The sequence below is a fragment of the Pipistrellus kuhlii genome, unplaced genomic scaffold (genome assembly GCF_014108245.1).
Source record: "Pipistrellus kuhlii isolate mPipKuh1 unplaced genomic scaffold, mPipKuh1.p scaffold_m20_p_19, whole genome shotgun sequence".
Taxonomy (NCBI): Eukaryota; Metazoa; Chordata; class Mammalia; order Chiroptera; family Vespertilionidae; genus Pipistrellus; species Pipistrellus kuhlii.
In genome coordinates, this window is record NW_023425504.1 from 12,019,696 (window position 1) to 12,037,145 (window position 17,450).

A 17,450-nucleotide genomic window follows, 5' to 3' on the forward strand; every position below is an offset into this window, starting at 1 on the left:
ATCCGGCACTGGGGGTGCATCTTGAGGTCCCCTGTCAAGCCCCGCTGGGTGGGGGGCACAACCTGAGGTCACCTGTCAAGCCCAGCCAGGCAGGGGACACAGCCTCAGGTCCCCTGCCCTAGTGCTGGGGCAGGGGCACGGCCTGAGGTCCCCTGTCAAGCTCCACTTGGCAGGGGTGTGGTATGAGGTCCCCAGCCTGGTTCTGGGGTAGGAGTGTGGCCTGAAGTCCCCTGTCAAGCTCAACTGGTGAGGGACATGATCTGAGGTCCGCCACCTGGTGCTGGGGTGGAGGGAGCAGCCTGAAGCCCCTTAGCCCAGCACTGGGATAGGAAGCACACCTTGAGTTCTCCCGTCAAGCCCTGCATGGGGGGGTTGGGAGGGGCGTAGTCTCAGGTCCCTGGCCTGGCACTGGAGCGCAGGTGGTGGTCTGAGGTCCCCCGACCTGGTGCTGGGGTAGGGGGCATGGCCTGAGGTCCGCAGGCCTGGTGCCAAGGTGGGAAACACAGCCTGAGGTACCCCAGCTGACTCCAGGGCAGGAGACACAGCCTGAGGTTCCCTGTCAAGCCCCATGGGTGTGGGGAAGGGCTTAGCCTCAGGTCCCTGCTGATTGCTCCTTGAGGCTCCTTAAGGGAACTTGGCCTCAGCTGTGGGAGTAGCCATATTTGTGACAGAATGATGGTCAATTTGCATATTACTATTTTATTAGATAGGAAATGCATAACCCATGGACACAGACAATGGGATTGTGAGAGCCTGGGGGTGGGGGAAGTAGTCTGGAAGAGGTTAATGGAGGACCTATGTAATACTTTCAACAGAGATTTTTTTTAATGATAAAAAATAAAACAGTAAAAACAAAGAAAATGTTGGGTCTTCATACAGATAAAAGAAAATTAACAAACATTTAGCTAGAAGGACCACAAAAAAGACACAAATTACTAATGTAAATATCTACATGCACAACAATCAAATTAGACCCTTACCTCATACCAAAGACAAAAATAAACTAAAAATGGATTGAATACATAAATGTAAGAGTTGATACTTGTACCAGAGTAAGGAATAAATCGTTATGACTTTGCTGTCAACAAATCATTTCTTTAACATGAAACTAAATCACAAGTGACATAAGATAAAACATAAATTAGACTTCATCAAATTTAAGAACTTTTGTACTGTGAAGTATGTCATCTGAGAACTGAAAAGACAACTCACAGGATGGGAGAAAATATTTTTAAATTATATTTCTGGTAGAACTGTTATCCAGCATTTATAAAGAATACTCATATTTCAGTAATAAAGAGACAAAATAATATAAAAATAGGCAGACTTTATTTTTTTTATTGAATTTATTGGGATAACATTGGTTCACAAAACCATACAGGCTTCAAGTGTACAACTCAACAAAAAAATCAACTGCATTCTGCACGGTGCGCTCTTTGCTGAAAGCAAAGTCTCTTTCCATCCTTATTTATCATCCTTTTGCTCACCTCCATGTATCCCCAATCCTCATTCCCTCTAGCTATCACCACACTGTTGTCTGTGCTTAATCCTTTCATATTATATCATCCAGCCGCCCCAGCATTCTTTTTTTTAAATATATTTTATTGATTTTTTACAGAGAGGGAAAGAGAGAGATAGAGAGTTAGAAACATCAATGAAAGAAGCATTGATCAGCTGCCTCCTGCACCCCCCCCCCCCCCCACATACACACATACTGGGGATGTGCCCGCAACCAAAATACATGCCCTTGACCAGAATCGAACCTGGGACCCTTCAGTCCACAGGCTGATGCTCTATCCACTCAGCCAAACTGTTTTGGCCCCCAGCATTCTTCACCTCTGACAGCTATCAGTATGTTCCATGTTACCATGCTTCTGTTTCTATTTTGTTCCACAGTTTCTTTTGTTCATTAGATTCCACATATATATGAGATCATATAGTACTTATCATTCTCTCACTGGTTTATTTCACTTAGCATAATAGTTTCCAAGTCCATCCATGCTGTCACAAAAGGTAAAATTTTCTTCCCTTTTATGGCTGTACTAGAGGCCCGGTGCACAAAATTCATGCACTGAGGGCAGGGGGTCCCTCAGCCCGGCCTTCATCCTCTCAAAATCCAGGACCCCTCATGGGATGTCCAACTGCTGGTTTAGGCCAGATTCCCACAGATCTCCGGATCGGGCCTAAACCTACAATCGGACATCCCTCTCAGTCCCTAACTGCTCACCTGCTTGCCTGATTGTCCTTAATCACTCTGCCTGCCTGCCTGATCACCCCTAACAGCCTCTGCCTGCCTGATGGCCCCTAACCACTCTGCATGCCTCTCTGATCACCCCTAACTGCCTGCCTGATTGCCCCTAACCACCTCTGCCTGCCTGATCACCCCTAACCACTTTGCATGCCTCCCTGATCACCCCTAACTGCTCGCCTGCCTGCTTGATTGGCCCTAACTGCTCACTAAGGGGCTGCCAGCCAAAATGAGGGGCCATGGTTGTTCTGGTCTCTGGTGACTGTGGTCATTCTGCCATTTCAGTTGTTGAGCTTTTATTATATAGGATAGTATTCTACTGTGTAAATATACCAGAGCTTTTTTTAGCCACTCATCTACTGATGGTCACTTGAGCTGTTTCCAGATCTTGACTATTATAAATAATGAATATAGAGGTGCATATATTCTTTCAAATCAGGGTTTCATTTTCATTTGGATATATTCCCAGAAGTGGGATCACTGGGTCATAAGGCAGTCTCATTTTTAATTTTTTGTGGAAACTCCATACTGTTTTCCACAGTGGCTTCAACAGTTTGCATTCACACCAACATTGTATAGGGGTTCCCTTTTCTCCACATACTCACCAGCACTTGTTTGTTGATTTATTGATTATAGCCATTCTGGCAGGTGTGAGGTATTACCTCATTGTAATTTTAATTTGCATCACCCTAATTATTAGTAAAATTGAGCACTTTTTCATATATCTATTAGTCATTTAGAGAAGTGTTTAATCAGGGCTTTTGCCTGTTTTTTAATCAAATTGTTTGTCTTTCTGGTGTCAAGTTGGATAAGTTCCTTGTATATTTTGGATATTAATAGCTAATCATATGTATCATTGGTGTATATCTTCTCTCATACAGTGGATTCCCTTTTTATTTTGTTGGTGGTTTCTTCTGTGAAGAAGCCTTTTAGTTTGATGTACCGTATTTTTCGGACCATAAGACGCACTTTTTTTCCCCCAGAAGTGGGGGGGAAAAAGTCCCTGCGTCTTATGGTCCAAATATAGCCTACACATATACTTTAAAAAAAAAGTTTTTTTACTTGCCCGGCTCTGTGTGGTCTCTGTATGCTTGCCCAGCTCTAAAATGGTTCTAAATGCTGCTGTTTACTTTACAGGGTTGATTACATGTGTTTATGACTGTGATGTTGGGTTTTAATGCACATAAAATATTTTAGGACACTATTTGTTTCAGAATCTTTTTTCTTCATTTCCCTTCTCTAAAAACTGGTGCGTCTTATGGTCCGGTGCATCTTATGGTCCGAAAAATACGGTAGTTACATTTATTTTTGTCTTTGTTTTTCTTGCTTCAAAGATGTATCAGTGAAAATACTGCTGTATGGGTTGTCTCAGATTATATTGCCTCTGTTTTCTCCTAGAATTTTTATTTTTAATTAAAGTCACCCAAAATTTAATAAAAATAGATGATAAGTGATAGATAGATAGATAGATAGATAATAGATAGACTCATCTAGGATTTTATGGTTTTGTGATATACACTTAAGTCTTTTATCCATTTTGAGATTATTCTTGTTTATGGTATAAATTAGTGGTCTATTTTCTTTTTTTTTTTCTATATATCTGTCCAGTTTTCCCAATACCGTTTATTGAAGAGACTATCTTTACTCCATTTACATAAAGATAGTAAAGACTACCTTTACTCTTGCCTCCTCAGTCAAATATTAGTTGACCATATTGGAGTAGGTTGATTTCTGGGGTCCCTGCTGTGTTCCATTGATTTATATGTCTGTTGCTATACCAGTACCAGACTGTTGGATTACAATGGGTTTATAGTATAGTTTAATATCTGATATATTGATCCCTCAAACTTTGTTCTTCTTTCTAAAGATTTCTGTGGTTCTTTGGGATCTTTTTTTGGTTCCACATAAATTTTTGGAATATTTTTTCTAGATATGTGAAAGATGGGATTGTTGTTTAAATAGGGATTGCATTGAATCTGTAGATAGCTTTGTGTAGTAAGGTCACTTTAATTATGTTAATTCTTCCAATCCATGAACATAGTATAATTTATGCTTCCAATTGTTTGTATATTCATCTATTTCCTTTTACAATGTCCTATAGTTTTCTAAGTATATGTCTATTATTTCCTTGGCTAAGTTTATTCCTAGGTATCTTATTTTGTTGTTGTTGTTGCAATGGTAAATTGAATTGTCTTCTCAGTTTATCTTTCTAAGAGTTCATTATTGGTGTATAAAAATGACATTGATTTCTGCATGTTAATTTTGTATCCTGCTACATTGTTGAATTGATTTATTAAATCTAGCAGGTTTTTTAAATATAATTTTTATTGATTTCAGAGAGGAAGGGAGAGAGAGAGAGAGAGAAACATCAATGATGAGAAGGAATCATTGATTGGCTGCCTCTTGCATGCCCCCTATAGAGCCTGTAGCCCAGGCATGTGCCTTTGGCCAGAATCGAACCCAGGACCCTTCAGTCTGCAGGCTGATGCTCTATACCCTGAGCCAAACCGGTTAACGCTAGCAGGGTTTTTTGGTTTGTTTGTTTGTTGTTGTTTTTTATTGAGTCTTTATGGTTTTCTATGTACAATAGCATGTCATCTGCGAATAATGACAGTTTTATTTCTTCCTTTCCAATTTGGATGCCTTTTACTTTTTCTTCTTGCCTGATCACTGTGGCTAGGACTTCCAGTGCTATCCTATATAATAAGAGAGGAATTTGCTAATTATCCATTAAGCCTCACCGCATAATGACCAGATTACAGATCTGCAGGAGGATGGGGCAGGGAACTACTAGCGGGGGTAGGAGAGCTACAGGAGGGGGCAGGGCATCAAGCTATGAGGGGGGTTAGCTACAGGAGGGCAGGGCAGTGGGCAGAGAGCTACAGGAAGGCAGCAGCGAGCTACTGGCGCATGGATTCATGTGCGGGGGCTACTACAGTTGAATAAGAGTGGTGAAAGCAGACATTCCTGTCTTTTGTCCGATCTTAATGAAACACTTTTAGTTTTTGTCCATTGGATATGATATTGGCTGTAGGCTTGTCATATATACTATTAGTTTTTATTATGCTGAGTGATGATCCTTTTATTCCTACTTCTAGCTGAGAGTTTTTATCTAAAAAGAAAAAAGTTGCAGGATCTTATTGAATGCTTTTTCTGTCTATTGATATGATAATGTGATTTTCATACTTCATTTTGTTTATGTAAAGTATCACATTTATTGATTTGCAAATATTTTACCAGCCTTGCATCCCCAGAATAAATTTCACTTAGTCATAGTGAACGATATTTTTAATGTATTACTGAATCCAATGTGCTAATATTGTGTTTAGGGTTTTAGCATCTATGCTCATCAGGAATATTGACCTGTAATTTTATTTTTTGTAGTGTCTTTATCTGGTTTTGGAATTAGGATAATGCTGGCTTCCTGAAAATACTCTTGTATTTTTTTAATAGTTTGAGAATGATAGGTGTAAGTTCTTTCTTGAATATTTAGTAGAACTCTCCTATGAAGCAATTCGAACCAGGACTTTTGTTTACTGGGAATGTTGTGATTACTGCTTCGTTTTCATTAGATGTTATCCTCCTATTCAGATTTTCTGATTATTCCTAATTGAGTTTTGGAAGATATATGTTTCTAGGAATTTGTCAATTTCTCCTAGGTTGTCCATTTCATTGGCATATAGTTTGTTCATAATATTTTCTTACATTCCTTTGTATTTCCATGATGTCAGTTGTTATTTTGCCTCTTTTATTTCTGATTTTATTTAATGGGCCCTCTCTCTTTGTTTTTTGTTTGTTTGTTTGTTTGTTTGATAAGTCCTGATAAAGGTTAATTAATCTGGTTTATCTTTTTAAAGAACAAGCTTTTTGTTTCATTGATCTTTTTTTTTTCTGTCTCTTTGCCATTTATTTCCCCTCTGATTTTTATTATTTTCTTCCTTTTATTTACTGTGGGATTTTCTTATTGCTCTTTTTCTCTTTCTTTTAGTTGCAGAATTTGATTGTTTAATTGAGCATTTTCTTGTTTCTTGAGATAAGCCTGTATGCTATGAAATTCCCTCTCAACACTGTTTTCACTGTGTGACATAGATTTGAGGTTGTTGTGTATTCACTTTTATTTGTTTTTTATTTCTCTCTTGGTCTCATTGATAAGCCATTCATTGTTTAAAAACATGCTATTTAGCTTTCATGTGTTTTGATATTTTCCAGTTTTTTTATTGTAATTGATTTCTACTTTCATGCCATTGTGATCTAAGAAGATGCTTGATATAATTTCAGTCTTCTTGAACTTGTAGAGACTTATATTGTGTCTTAAGATGTAATGTGTCTGAGATTGTTTCATGTGCATTTTAGAAGAATATATATTCTGCCACTTTGGGGTGAAATATTCTGTAAATGTCAATTAAATCCATCTGATCTAGTATGTCATTTAAGGTTACTGTTTCCTTGTTCATTTTTTTTGTCTGGAAGATTTACCCAGTGTTGTCAGTGGAGTATTAAAGCCCCCTAATATTACATTATTACTGTCAATCTCTTCATTAAAATAAAAAAGATTTTTATATACTTATATGCCCTTATATTGGGTGCATATATGTTTACAAGAGTTATAATTTTTGTTAGATCAATCCTATTTGTATTATGCCATGACATTATTTATCTCCTTATGGCCTTTGTTTCAAAGTCAATTTTGTTAGATATGAGTATTGATATCACAGCTTTTTTCTTTTCATTTACATTTGCATTGAATATTTTGTTCCATCCTTTCACTTTCAGTCTATGTGAATCTTTTGTTCTGAGATGGGTCTCTTGTAGAGAGCATATATATGGATCATGTTTTCTTAGCCCTTCAGCTATGCTTCATCTTTTGATTTGAACGTTTAATCCACTTACATTTAAGGTTATTATTGATAGGTGTTTGTTTATTGACATTCTTTTATTTTACCTATGTTCCTCTAAGTCTATTTCTTCTCCTCCTGACAGCTGTCCCTTTAACAGTTCTTGCAATGATGGTTTGATGGTAATGCAATCCTTTAACCATTTTTATTTCTGGAAACCTCTTTATTTTGCCTTCCATTTGATAGCCTTGCTGGATAGAGTAGTCTTGGATTTAGGTCCTTGTTTTTCATTACTTTGAATCTTTCATGTCAATCCCTTCTGGCCTGAAGTACTTCAGTTGAGAAATCAGCTGACAATCTAATGGGAACTTCTTTGTAGTTAACTTTCTGTCTCTCTTTTGCTACCTTTAAGATTCTTTCTTAGTCTTTAGTATTTGTAATTTTAATTATGGAAAGTCTTGATTTGAGTCCCTTTGGGTTCATCTTGATTGGGATTCTCTGTGGGATTCCTCTCTGCTTCCTGAACCTGTGGGGTCTTTTACTACACCAGTTTAGGCAGTTTATTCTTATTATTTATTTAAACAAGTTACTTATTCTTTGTTTTCTTTCTTCTTCTGGTTTCCATATGACATGGATGTTGTTACATTTCATGTTCTCCCAAAATTCCCATAAAATATCCTACTGCTTTTTAATTATTTTTTTCTACCTTGTCTTCCAAATCACTTATTAAATCCTCTGCTTGTTCAATGTATTTCCAGTTCCCTCCAGTGTATTCTTGATGGCAGATACGCTATTCTTAATTTCCAACTTGTTCTTTTTTTAAATATTTTTTAAATTTTATTTCAGAGAGGAAGGGAAAGGAAAAGTGAAAGAGAAACATCAATATCAATGATGAGAGAGAATCATTAATTGGCTGCCTCCTGCACACCCTCTACTGGGAAATGAGCCTGCAACCCAGGCATGTGCCCTTGACCAGAATTGAACCTGGAACCCTTGAGTTCACAGACCAATGCTCTATCCATCAAGCCAAATAGTCCAGGGCCCAATTTGTACTTATTCATGGTTTTTATTTATTTTTCATGCCGTTTTAGTTCCCACTAAGTTCCTTGTAATTCTCACTAAGTTCCTAGAACATCCTTATAAGCATTACATTAATAATAAAACGAAAGATAGAAATCATATGATCTTGACTATTGTATAGGGTGAATATATCATTTTGCATTAGTATTTTTTATTTCTCTAGATAAATAACCAGAAGTGGAATTGCTTAGTTATATAATTGTTCTATTTTTAATTTTTTGAGAAATCTTGATACCATTTTCTAAATAGCTGTACCAATTTTTAATCCTACTAACATTCCTGCCAACATGTTGTTGACTTTTGTTATTATAGACATTCTGACAGAGGTAAGATGGTATCTTATTGTGGTTTTGACTTGTGTTTCCCTGATCAAGAAATAACATCTTTTCATATCTGTTAGCTATTGGTATGTCTTCTTTGGAAAAATGTCTCTTCAAGTCCTCTGCTCATATTTTTTTTAATTTTCACCTAAGAATGAGAGAGAGAGAGAGAGAGAGAGAGAGAGAGAGAGAGAGAGAGAGAGAGAGAGAGAGAGAGAGAGAGAGAGAGATGTTGATATGAAATGTGAGAGAGAAATATTGATTGGTTGTCTTCTGTATGTGCCTCAACCAGAAATTGAATCTGCAACCCAGATATGTGCCCTGGCTTGGAATCAAACTGGCAACCCTTTGGTGTTCAGATGATGTTCAATCAACTGAGCCACTCTGTCCAGTTATCTCTGCTAATTTTTAATGGAATTTTTATGTTAAGTTGTATGAGTGCCTATATGGTTTGAAAATTAACCTCTTATCAGATATATTCTTTGGAAATATTTTCTTCTATTTGGTAGGTTGCCTTTTCATTTTGCTAATTATTTCTGTTGTTGTATAGAAGCTGTTTAGTTTGATATAATCCCACATGTTTACTTTTGCTGTCATATCAAAAAAAAAAAAAAAGTTGTTGTTAAAACCAATGTTGAGGACCTTTTCCCCTATGTTTTCTTCTAGTAGTTTCATGTAATATGACTCAGCCATTTAAAAAGGATGAAATCTTGCTCTTGCAATAACATGGATGAACCTAGATAGTATTTTGCTCAGTGAAATAAGTCAAACAAATAAACATAAATGTCAGATGGTTTCATTTATATGTGGAATCCAAAAAAAAAAATAAACAAACAAGCATAACAGAAACAGACTCACAGATACCCAGAACATTTTGATGGTTGCCAAATGGAAGGGAGTTGGAGAATGGTGAAAAAGGTGAAGTGATTAAGAAGTACATAGTGGTAGTTGAAGTATGGTAATGGGGATATAAAGTACAGTATAGGGAATATAGCTAATAATATTGTAATAAAATTCTAGACTTTGTAACAGATATTTCCCTTTATGGAATAGAGTTTTCTCTTACAATTTGTAATTCTTAGAACTCTTCAGTAAGTCTTCTTACTGGAAAAATATATTGACATTTTATTACATAATAAAAATGTAGAATTTAAAAAAAAAACATATAATTGTCAAATAAAAACATTTTTATTTATTCTTTTTCTATCTCAGTGCCTTTTACTTCTTTTTTTCTAAAATGTATTTTATTGATTTTACACAGAGAGGAATTGAGAGGGACAGAGAGTTAGAAACTTCAATGAGAGAGAAACATCAACCAGCTGCCTCTTGCACCCCCCCCCCCACTGGGGATGTGCCCACAACCAAGGTACATGCCCTTGACCGGAATCGAACCCAGGACCTTTCAGTCCGCAGCCCGACGCTCTATCCACTGAGCCAAACTGGTCCCGGCTCAGTGCCTTTTACTTCTTGATATTGTCTGATTACTCTAGCTAAGATTTCATCATTAGGTTGAATAAGAGTAGTGAGGGTGGGTATCCTAGTATTATTCCTGATCTTAGAGGAGAAGTTTTCAATCTTTCACTATTCAATATAATACTAGATGTAGGTTTTTCATATATGGCCTTTATTATGTTGAGGTATGTTCTTTCTATACCCATTGGTTGAGGGGTTTTATATAGAAGGGATGTTGAATTTTATCAAATGTTTTCTGGATTTATTCAGATGATCATATGAACTTTTCATTCTTTTTTTTCAAGTGTAGTTGGAATACAGTATTATATTAGTTGCAGGTGTACAACATAGTGATTTGACATTTATATACCTTACAATATTATCACCACAATAAGTCTAGTAACCATCTGTCACTGTGCAAAGTTATTAAAATAGAATTGACGTATTCCCTGTGCTGTACACTACATCCCCATGTCTTACTGATTTTATAACTGGAAGTTTTAACCTCTTATTCCCCTTCACATTTTCAACCATCCCTCTATTCCTATCCCCTCTAGAAATGACCAAACTTGTTCTTTGTATCTATGTCTGTTTTTATTTTGTTTTTTCATTTGTATTTTCTTAGATTCCACATATAAGTGAAATAATATTGTATTTGTCTTTTTCTTCTGACTTATTTCACTTAGTATAATGCCCTCAAGATCCATCCATCTTGACACAAATGGCAAGATTCAATTCTTTGTAATTGCTGAATAATATTCTATTGTATACACCTATACCACAACTTGTTTGTCCATTCCTTTATCAATGGACACCTAGGGGGCTTCCATACCTACTGAATGAGAGAAAATATTTGCCCACTCAAGTGAAAGGAACTATTATTTGAGGTGAACTATGTAGAAATGAAATACGAATGAGAGGAGAATTAGAGAAGGAGATGACGTGGGGCATGTGAAATGATTGCTGATTGGTCTGAGAGGCCAGCTGAGGTTGGAAATTCTATTAGATGCACCATTATCTGGAGTGCTACTACTTTCTTTCACATTGGCTGTTATAAGATTGAAGAAATCAGACATTTGGAGGGACCCAAAACTGAGGTGAAATAAAGCAGAAGATGTATTTGGAGATCACATGGATAAAGATGCAGTAAGCTCTAAATCAATTTGCCCTGAGACCCTACCTGGATAAGGAAAGGAGTGAAAAGAAAAGGGAGGACTTAGAGGCACTGAACACCTCAATGAAATAAAAAAATTAAAAAAAAATGACATGGGACCCAGCCATTGTTAGGAGATTTAGAGTTGGGATATTAGACAATGGGATATTAGAGTTGTCTTTTAGAAGTGAATTCATGCAGTGATGCCAGGTGACTGAGGGTGGTCAGAGTATTAAGAAGTTAAAGGGCAGGGAAGTGGGGCCAGCATGCATGAGATGGGTTTTTCATGTGTATATTGTTGAAGGCACCTAAGATAAGGGCAGGACTTGGAGTCTCATGCCTTTTGAGCTGGTCCTTAGAGTATGGATAATAGTGAAGATAATGCTAACATCTATTCATCATTATCAGCCTCAACCCCTTGATTAGTAGTCAGCACTGGGGAAGAATATAGGGGAATCAATAGCATCAGGAGGAAAGCTGCTTTCAGGTAAGGCCAGGAAGTCAAGGGAATATTGTGAAATGATCTAATTTCCTGTTTGTCATCTGGTTTATTTGTTGGCTTTTAAGCTGAGTGGGAAAAGCACAAAGACATATTTTACTATTTTTGCCCCATATCATCCTGTAATGGCAATAAAAAGGCCTGCCTGGATCTTAATACAGATCTCTGAACTCAGGTAAGATATTATGGGCACTAGCATGGCAATTAATATAACAAGAACGTTTAAATGGATGAGCTCTACATTTTCATTGGCTTTAGTATATAGTGGTTATCGATACAACTGCTAGGGTATGCCAGATATATAATAGTTATTCTCTTATAATTTCTATCTGGAAAGAAACAACCTACTAGTATTAGGAAGGAACCTATAGCTTACTTTGTAAAAGTTCAAATTCTATCCAAAAAATATTGATTATAGATATCACAATGCATCTTTGTGTCAATGAAGAATCCTAAAATTGGTGGACTAGTATAATCTAGTGTTTAAAGTCTCCAGCTTTGGATATTAGCTGTTTTCCATTAACCACATTTGAAATTTAATCAGGTTATTTGGCCTCTCTGCATCAAATTTTCCTCAAGAAAAAAAAATAAGGATGACAGTAGCATGTATTTGGTAGAATTGTTGTAAATATTAAATAAAATTATGCATGTAAAGCTTTTAGCATTGTCAGACACTTTTTAAAAACTCAATATGTTAATTGCCATTATAATTATTACAGGAGAGGCCAAATATTATATTTTTGCTGTCTAAAGATCTATCCATAAAAAAATATCCTAAAGAAAAGTTTTTAAAAATAAATAATACACACCATTCCCTTTTTTGGAGTCCTATCCCTAATGGGAAATTTCTAAGCATGTCATGATGTCTCAAGCTTTCAAGAAAGGTTGGAGTTCCCATCAATCAAACAGCAGCATATTCTTCTCTTATCCTTGGATATCATGTCTCCATGTGTTTAGATTTTTATTTTTTGCCAACCCAAGAGGATTTTCTCCCCTCTTTTCTCTTTAGAGGCCTTCTTCTTTATTTATCTTTATTGTTTAAAGTATTACAGATGTTCCCTTTTTTCCCCATGAACCCCTTCCACCCCATCCCCACCCCTTCCAGGCCTTCACAAAATTATTTGTCTGTGTCCATGGGCCATGCATATATGCATATAAATTCCTGGGTTAATCCCCCCCCCCTAACCCCAATTTCTAAAGGCCTTCTTCTTAAGCTCCATTCATTTTTCCTACTTCTCTGTCACCCTTCTTTAACCATTTATTCCATTTTAACCCTTCCATTTTCTTTATTCAACTACTCCTTTTTGCTTTTCTTTCATTTTACCCTTTTATTCCATGTCACCCCTCCTTTTAATTCCCCATCACCTCTCCCCTTTATTCTAAATCACCCCCTCTTCTTTAGTCCACATCACCCCTCTTTATTCAATATTTATCCATCCCCTTGTTTCACATCACCCACTCCTTTTTATTCCAATCACTCCATCCCTTAATACCATGTCACTTTTCTCCCTTATTTCACATCACATTCTTCTCTTTTATTCCTCTTCCCTACCTCTCCTTCCACTTCAACTCCAGCCAGAGCTTCCCAGCAATGTTTTATTTTATTTATTTTATTTATTTTAAGAAGAACTTTATTGGTTTTAGAGAGAGAAAGAGGGAGAGAGAGAGAACATCTGACAGGCTGCCTCCTATTACCCACCTTGCAGTGCAGGAATGACACTCCTAGGGAGCCACACACCAGGGCTGAAATGGTTGTTTTTTTCTTAATCCATTGATTTTAGGGAGAGTGGGAGAGAAAGGGAGAGACAGAGAGAAGCATCTATGTGAGAGAAAGTATTCATTGGTTGCCTCCTACAGCAGCCCAGACCAGGGCCTGGATCGGGGAGAAGCCTGCAATTGAGGTCCGTGCCCTTGACCTAAAATGAACCCTGGTCCTTCCACCCGTAGGCAGAGGCTTTGTCCAATAAGCCAAACCGGCCCGGCCCAGCCCCACCTGTTCTTGGACTGGACACCAGCCCCCCTGCCCTAGCAGACACCACCGAGAGGTCAGCACAGCTTCCTGGGTCACCTCCCACACCCATCTCCCACCAGAAGGGGGAGGGTCTCCCCATGGATAGACAGAGGGTGCTCAACAGTGGACACATGAGACTGGGTGACTAAGGGGTTACGGCTCTGGAGACCAGGCCAGGCGAATCCGGATGATGCTCAGGGCGCTCCCCTCCCCACCCTCCAGAACTCCAGGTCTGAGCAGCAGGGTCTTAAACTGTCTCCTTTATTCATTCATTTATAGTTGAGTATGAAACAGCTAGGCACCCACACACACTCACGCGCCTGAGAGGGTCAAGGTCACTTGGCAACTGGGCTGGACCCCAGACCCTCAGGCACTGGAGGGGGACCCCAGCTGGACCCCCACCAAACCCCCGCCCAGGGTCTGTGGGAAGGGCAGGGATCTCATGTGTCAGGGCCTCGTGGGAATGTCACCGGAGAGACGGGACCCCAGCCCTCAGAGCCGTGGGCCCGGCGGAGGCCCTTGAGCTCCCGGCCTGGGGGAAAGTGCAGGGCCTGGGGTGTGGAGCTGAGTGAAGGCACAACCCCACTGGGGCCCCCCAGGTGGACCTGAGCTGAAGGCCCAGTGTGGGTGTGGGCATCGGAACCACGGGGGAGGGGGACGGGTGGGGCCTCAGGGAACCCAACGCAGCCCTGCTGGGAAGGGGTGAAGGTCCCCCCACCTGCCCAGGCCTGGCTCATCTGGCTCTCCCGCCCTCTCCTCCCTGGACATACATATAACATAGAATATAAGCCTCTCTCTCTAGCTCTTTCCTTTATTTCTACTTGATTCTGTATCTTTATTCAAGAAGATAAAACTCCATCTTTCTTTTTTTTCTCAGTGCAAAGGGGGGGCTGGGAGGGCAGGCCTAACAATGTTTTAAATTTTTAAAAAAACCACACACACACACAGTAAGCTGCTTTCACAACACAGATGTTTATTAATGATTAAATGTCAGAGAAGTTTTAACAATCACAAATCATCGAGTTCTGTGGTTGTTACCCAATATGTGATCCATTTCTATCCCTCAATACAATACATTCTTCATTCTATGAATCTTAGCAGTTGTTATCCCTCAATATCAGGTATAATTTTGGATGTCATACGTAACCCATATCTGTGTATTACCAAAGCATGTCCCCCAAATTTGTACTGTCCTGTGTAGAGGAACTACGGAGATGTTAGGTAAGAATATTTGTAATCTGGTGAGTTTGACTTGTTGGAACTATGTCCATATCTAACCGTTTTTGCTGACAGGGTGTGAATGCCAGCTGACTGTAAAACAAATTAAGGTAAAATCAAATTTTTCCTCTAACTTTTGACCAAAGAAAGGCTAGCTAGACTTATACTTGAGATAGCCCTGAGCAAAACTGCACATAATTTTGGGAGTGGCTGTTTGACGAGCCATTGGTCTAAATAATTTGGGAAAAAGAAATATCCTGAGGTGGTGGAGTTGCTGCGGGGACACGGCTATGAGTTGGTGTGACATGATTTCGCATTAATTGTTTGTCAGCTGTCAGTAGGCTGACCTAACATACTAGCATGCCTCTTGAGGGCCTTTCCAATTAAGCTCTTGGGAGTAGGGTAGGAAAGTCAGGAAAAACATGCAATCTCCTTTGGGGAAGGGAAAGCACCTCGAGATTTGTGAGCTTCTCTGAAACAGGCATTTACCACAAATGTCACATCAATGAAAGAAAAGGCTGTAATGGGGGAAAGCCAGGATCAGGGGTAAAAGAGAAAGGCAAGGTAGCACCAGGGAGCCTGGGCATGACACCTAAACATGTCTGCTTTTACCATTTGAAGGGACCAAGCATCCCCAGTGAAAGGGCTGGCAGTGTATTTGGACTTCTCAACCTGAACCCGAGCATCAGGTGGAACTCCTCATCCTCAGATCTTTACCTTCAAGACACACTCTAAATGTTTTCCTATAACATCTCCCACCCTTTTCCCCTGTCCGGCACCTTATAGAAGAAAAAACATCTAAGGATAGTAATAGCCGATGCCAGCTTTGGCCTCCTCGTCCTCGTCCTCGTCCTCGTCCTCGTCCTCATCCTCCTCCCGGGGCACACGGAACAATGGGCCGTCTTGCTCCAGAATGGGGAGGTTGTCCGCTCCTTCCTCATCGTCATAGGAACTGGCAGTGCCGGGAAGCACAGCTGGCTCCTCAGAGGAACCTGGAAAATAGTAACAATGTTAACTTCTTACTTTGCACAGTACCCAAGGGACTAAGACCTAATTTTGAGCTTCAAATACAATATGAGGCAAGAAGTTAGGGCAGAAATTGTTATTCCCATTAGAATTGTAAGAAAACTGCAACTTAAGAGCAGAATATAGATCTCTAAGACTATGCCCACTGTGGAAGCTGGAGGTGGGGGAAAAGGAGCTTGGTTAGAGAACAGAAAGAGTTAGACAGATACCCCATGCTTAGAGCAAATAGACATTACCTCCTGGGAGGTGGGGAAGAATGCGGCCTCCAAACAACCACCACCACCACCACACTACAAGCAGCCTAACTAATTTAACTAAGCAAATGAGTAATAAAGCTGGAGCCAGAAGCTTACAGCACTTCATGGAGGGGAGAAAGCAGGAGTCGATCTTCAGTGATTCTGGAAAGGCTTGTAGTTCATTACTTGACCAGTCTGAGACTTGTTTTTAAGCAGGGTGGTATCTACAGGAAATGTAACATTGGCATCTTCTTTATAGAACTGGATTTCTTTTGGATTCTGAATTTTAGAGTCAAGATAATTAGGCATTGTTACTGCTTCCATATTCATTTCTTCAAGATTGACAGCAGGGTCTGGCTGAGGGTCTGGAATTATATTGAAAATGGAGACATCTTCAGGCTCTGGAAACACATTGATAACTTCATCTTCTTCAAAAGTGTTGTCTGGGTATTTTTGAGAATCTGAAATTTCATTGTGAATTTGAGCATCCCTGGGCTCTGGAACCACACCAAGAACTAAGTCTTCTTCAAAAATTGAATTTTCTTCTGAGTCTTGGATTCCACTGACATCAGAAGCTTCTTCATGTCCTGGGATTTCTTCAGCATCTGAAGCTTCTTCATTGTTTAGGACTCCACTCATATTTGAGGATTCTTCCTCATCTTGAATATCTTCAAAATTAGAGACGTCTTCAGGGCTGGTTACCATATGAAGAGCTGGAACCTTTTCGGGGTTGGATTCTTCTTCAGAACCTGCAATCCCATTGACCTCTGGAGTTCCTTCGTGACCTAGAATTTCTTCAGTACCTGAGGATTCTTCATCATTTGGGACTCCATCAAGAGCTGGAATTTCTTCAAGATTGGGATCTTCTTCAGAGTCTGAGAGTCCATTAACCTCTGGGAATTCTTCATGATTTGGAATTTCAATACCATCAGGGGCTTCTTCAGGGCTTGGGACCACATGAAGAGCTGGGACTTCTTCAAAATCAAGGTCTTCATAAGAGTCTGAAATCCCATTGACTTCTAAGGCTTCTTCATTGTCTGAAATATCTTCAGCATTTGAGGCTTCATCATTTGGGATTTCATCAAGAGCTGGAATCTCTTCAAGATTGGGGTCTTCTTCCCAATCTGGGTTTTCATCATTATCTGAGGCATCTGCATGACCTGGGATTTCATCAGTATCTAAGGCTTCTTCATAATTTGGGATTACATGAAGATAGGGAATTTCTGCAAGGATGAGATTTTGGTAGTCTTCAAAATTTGGTCCTTCTTCAAGGTCATGGTTTGGGATTTCTCCAGGGTTTGGGATTTCTTGAACATCTGGGACCCCTTCAGGGTCTGGGACCATATCAAAATATGGTATTTCTTCAATGTCT

The 17,450-nt window shown here is 39.2% G+C and overlaps 1 protein-coding gene across 3 annotated transcripts in view; it reads right to left on the minus strand.

Annotated features, from left to right (window-relative positions):
- Positions 1 to 14,549: 14,549 nt before the first annotated feature.
- The window catches only part of ARHGAP36 (Rho GTPase activating protein 36), a 33,420-nt gene continuing 30,519 nt past the window's right edge, over positions 14,550 to 17,450 (minus strand). For all 3 annotated transcript variants that reach the window (XM_045583518.1, XM_045583517.1, XM_045583516.1), the window contains 2 exons: positions 15,687 to 15,808; positions 14,550 to 15,650 (listed from right to left, as the gene is read on the minus strand). In XM_045583518.1, the coding sequence (XP_045439474.1) occupies positions 15,615 to 15,650; positions 15,687 to 15,808 (158 nt within the window). In that variant the 3' untranslated portion in view covers positions 14,550 to 15,614. The remainder of the gene's footprint in view (positions 15,651 to 15,686; positions 15,809 to 17,450) is intronic.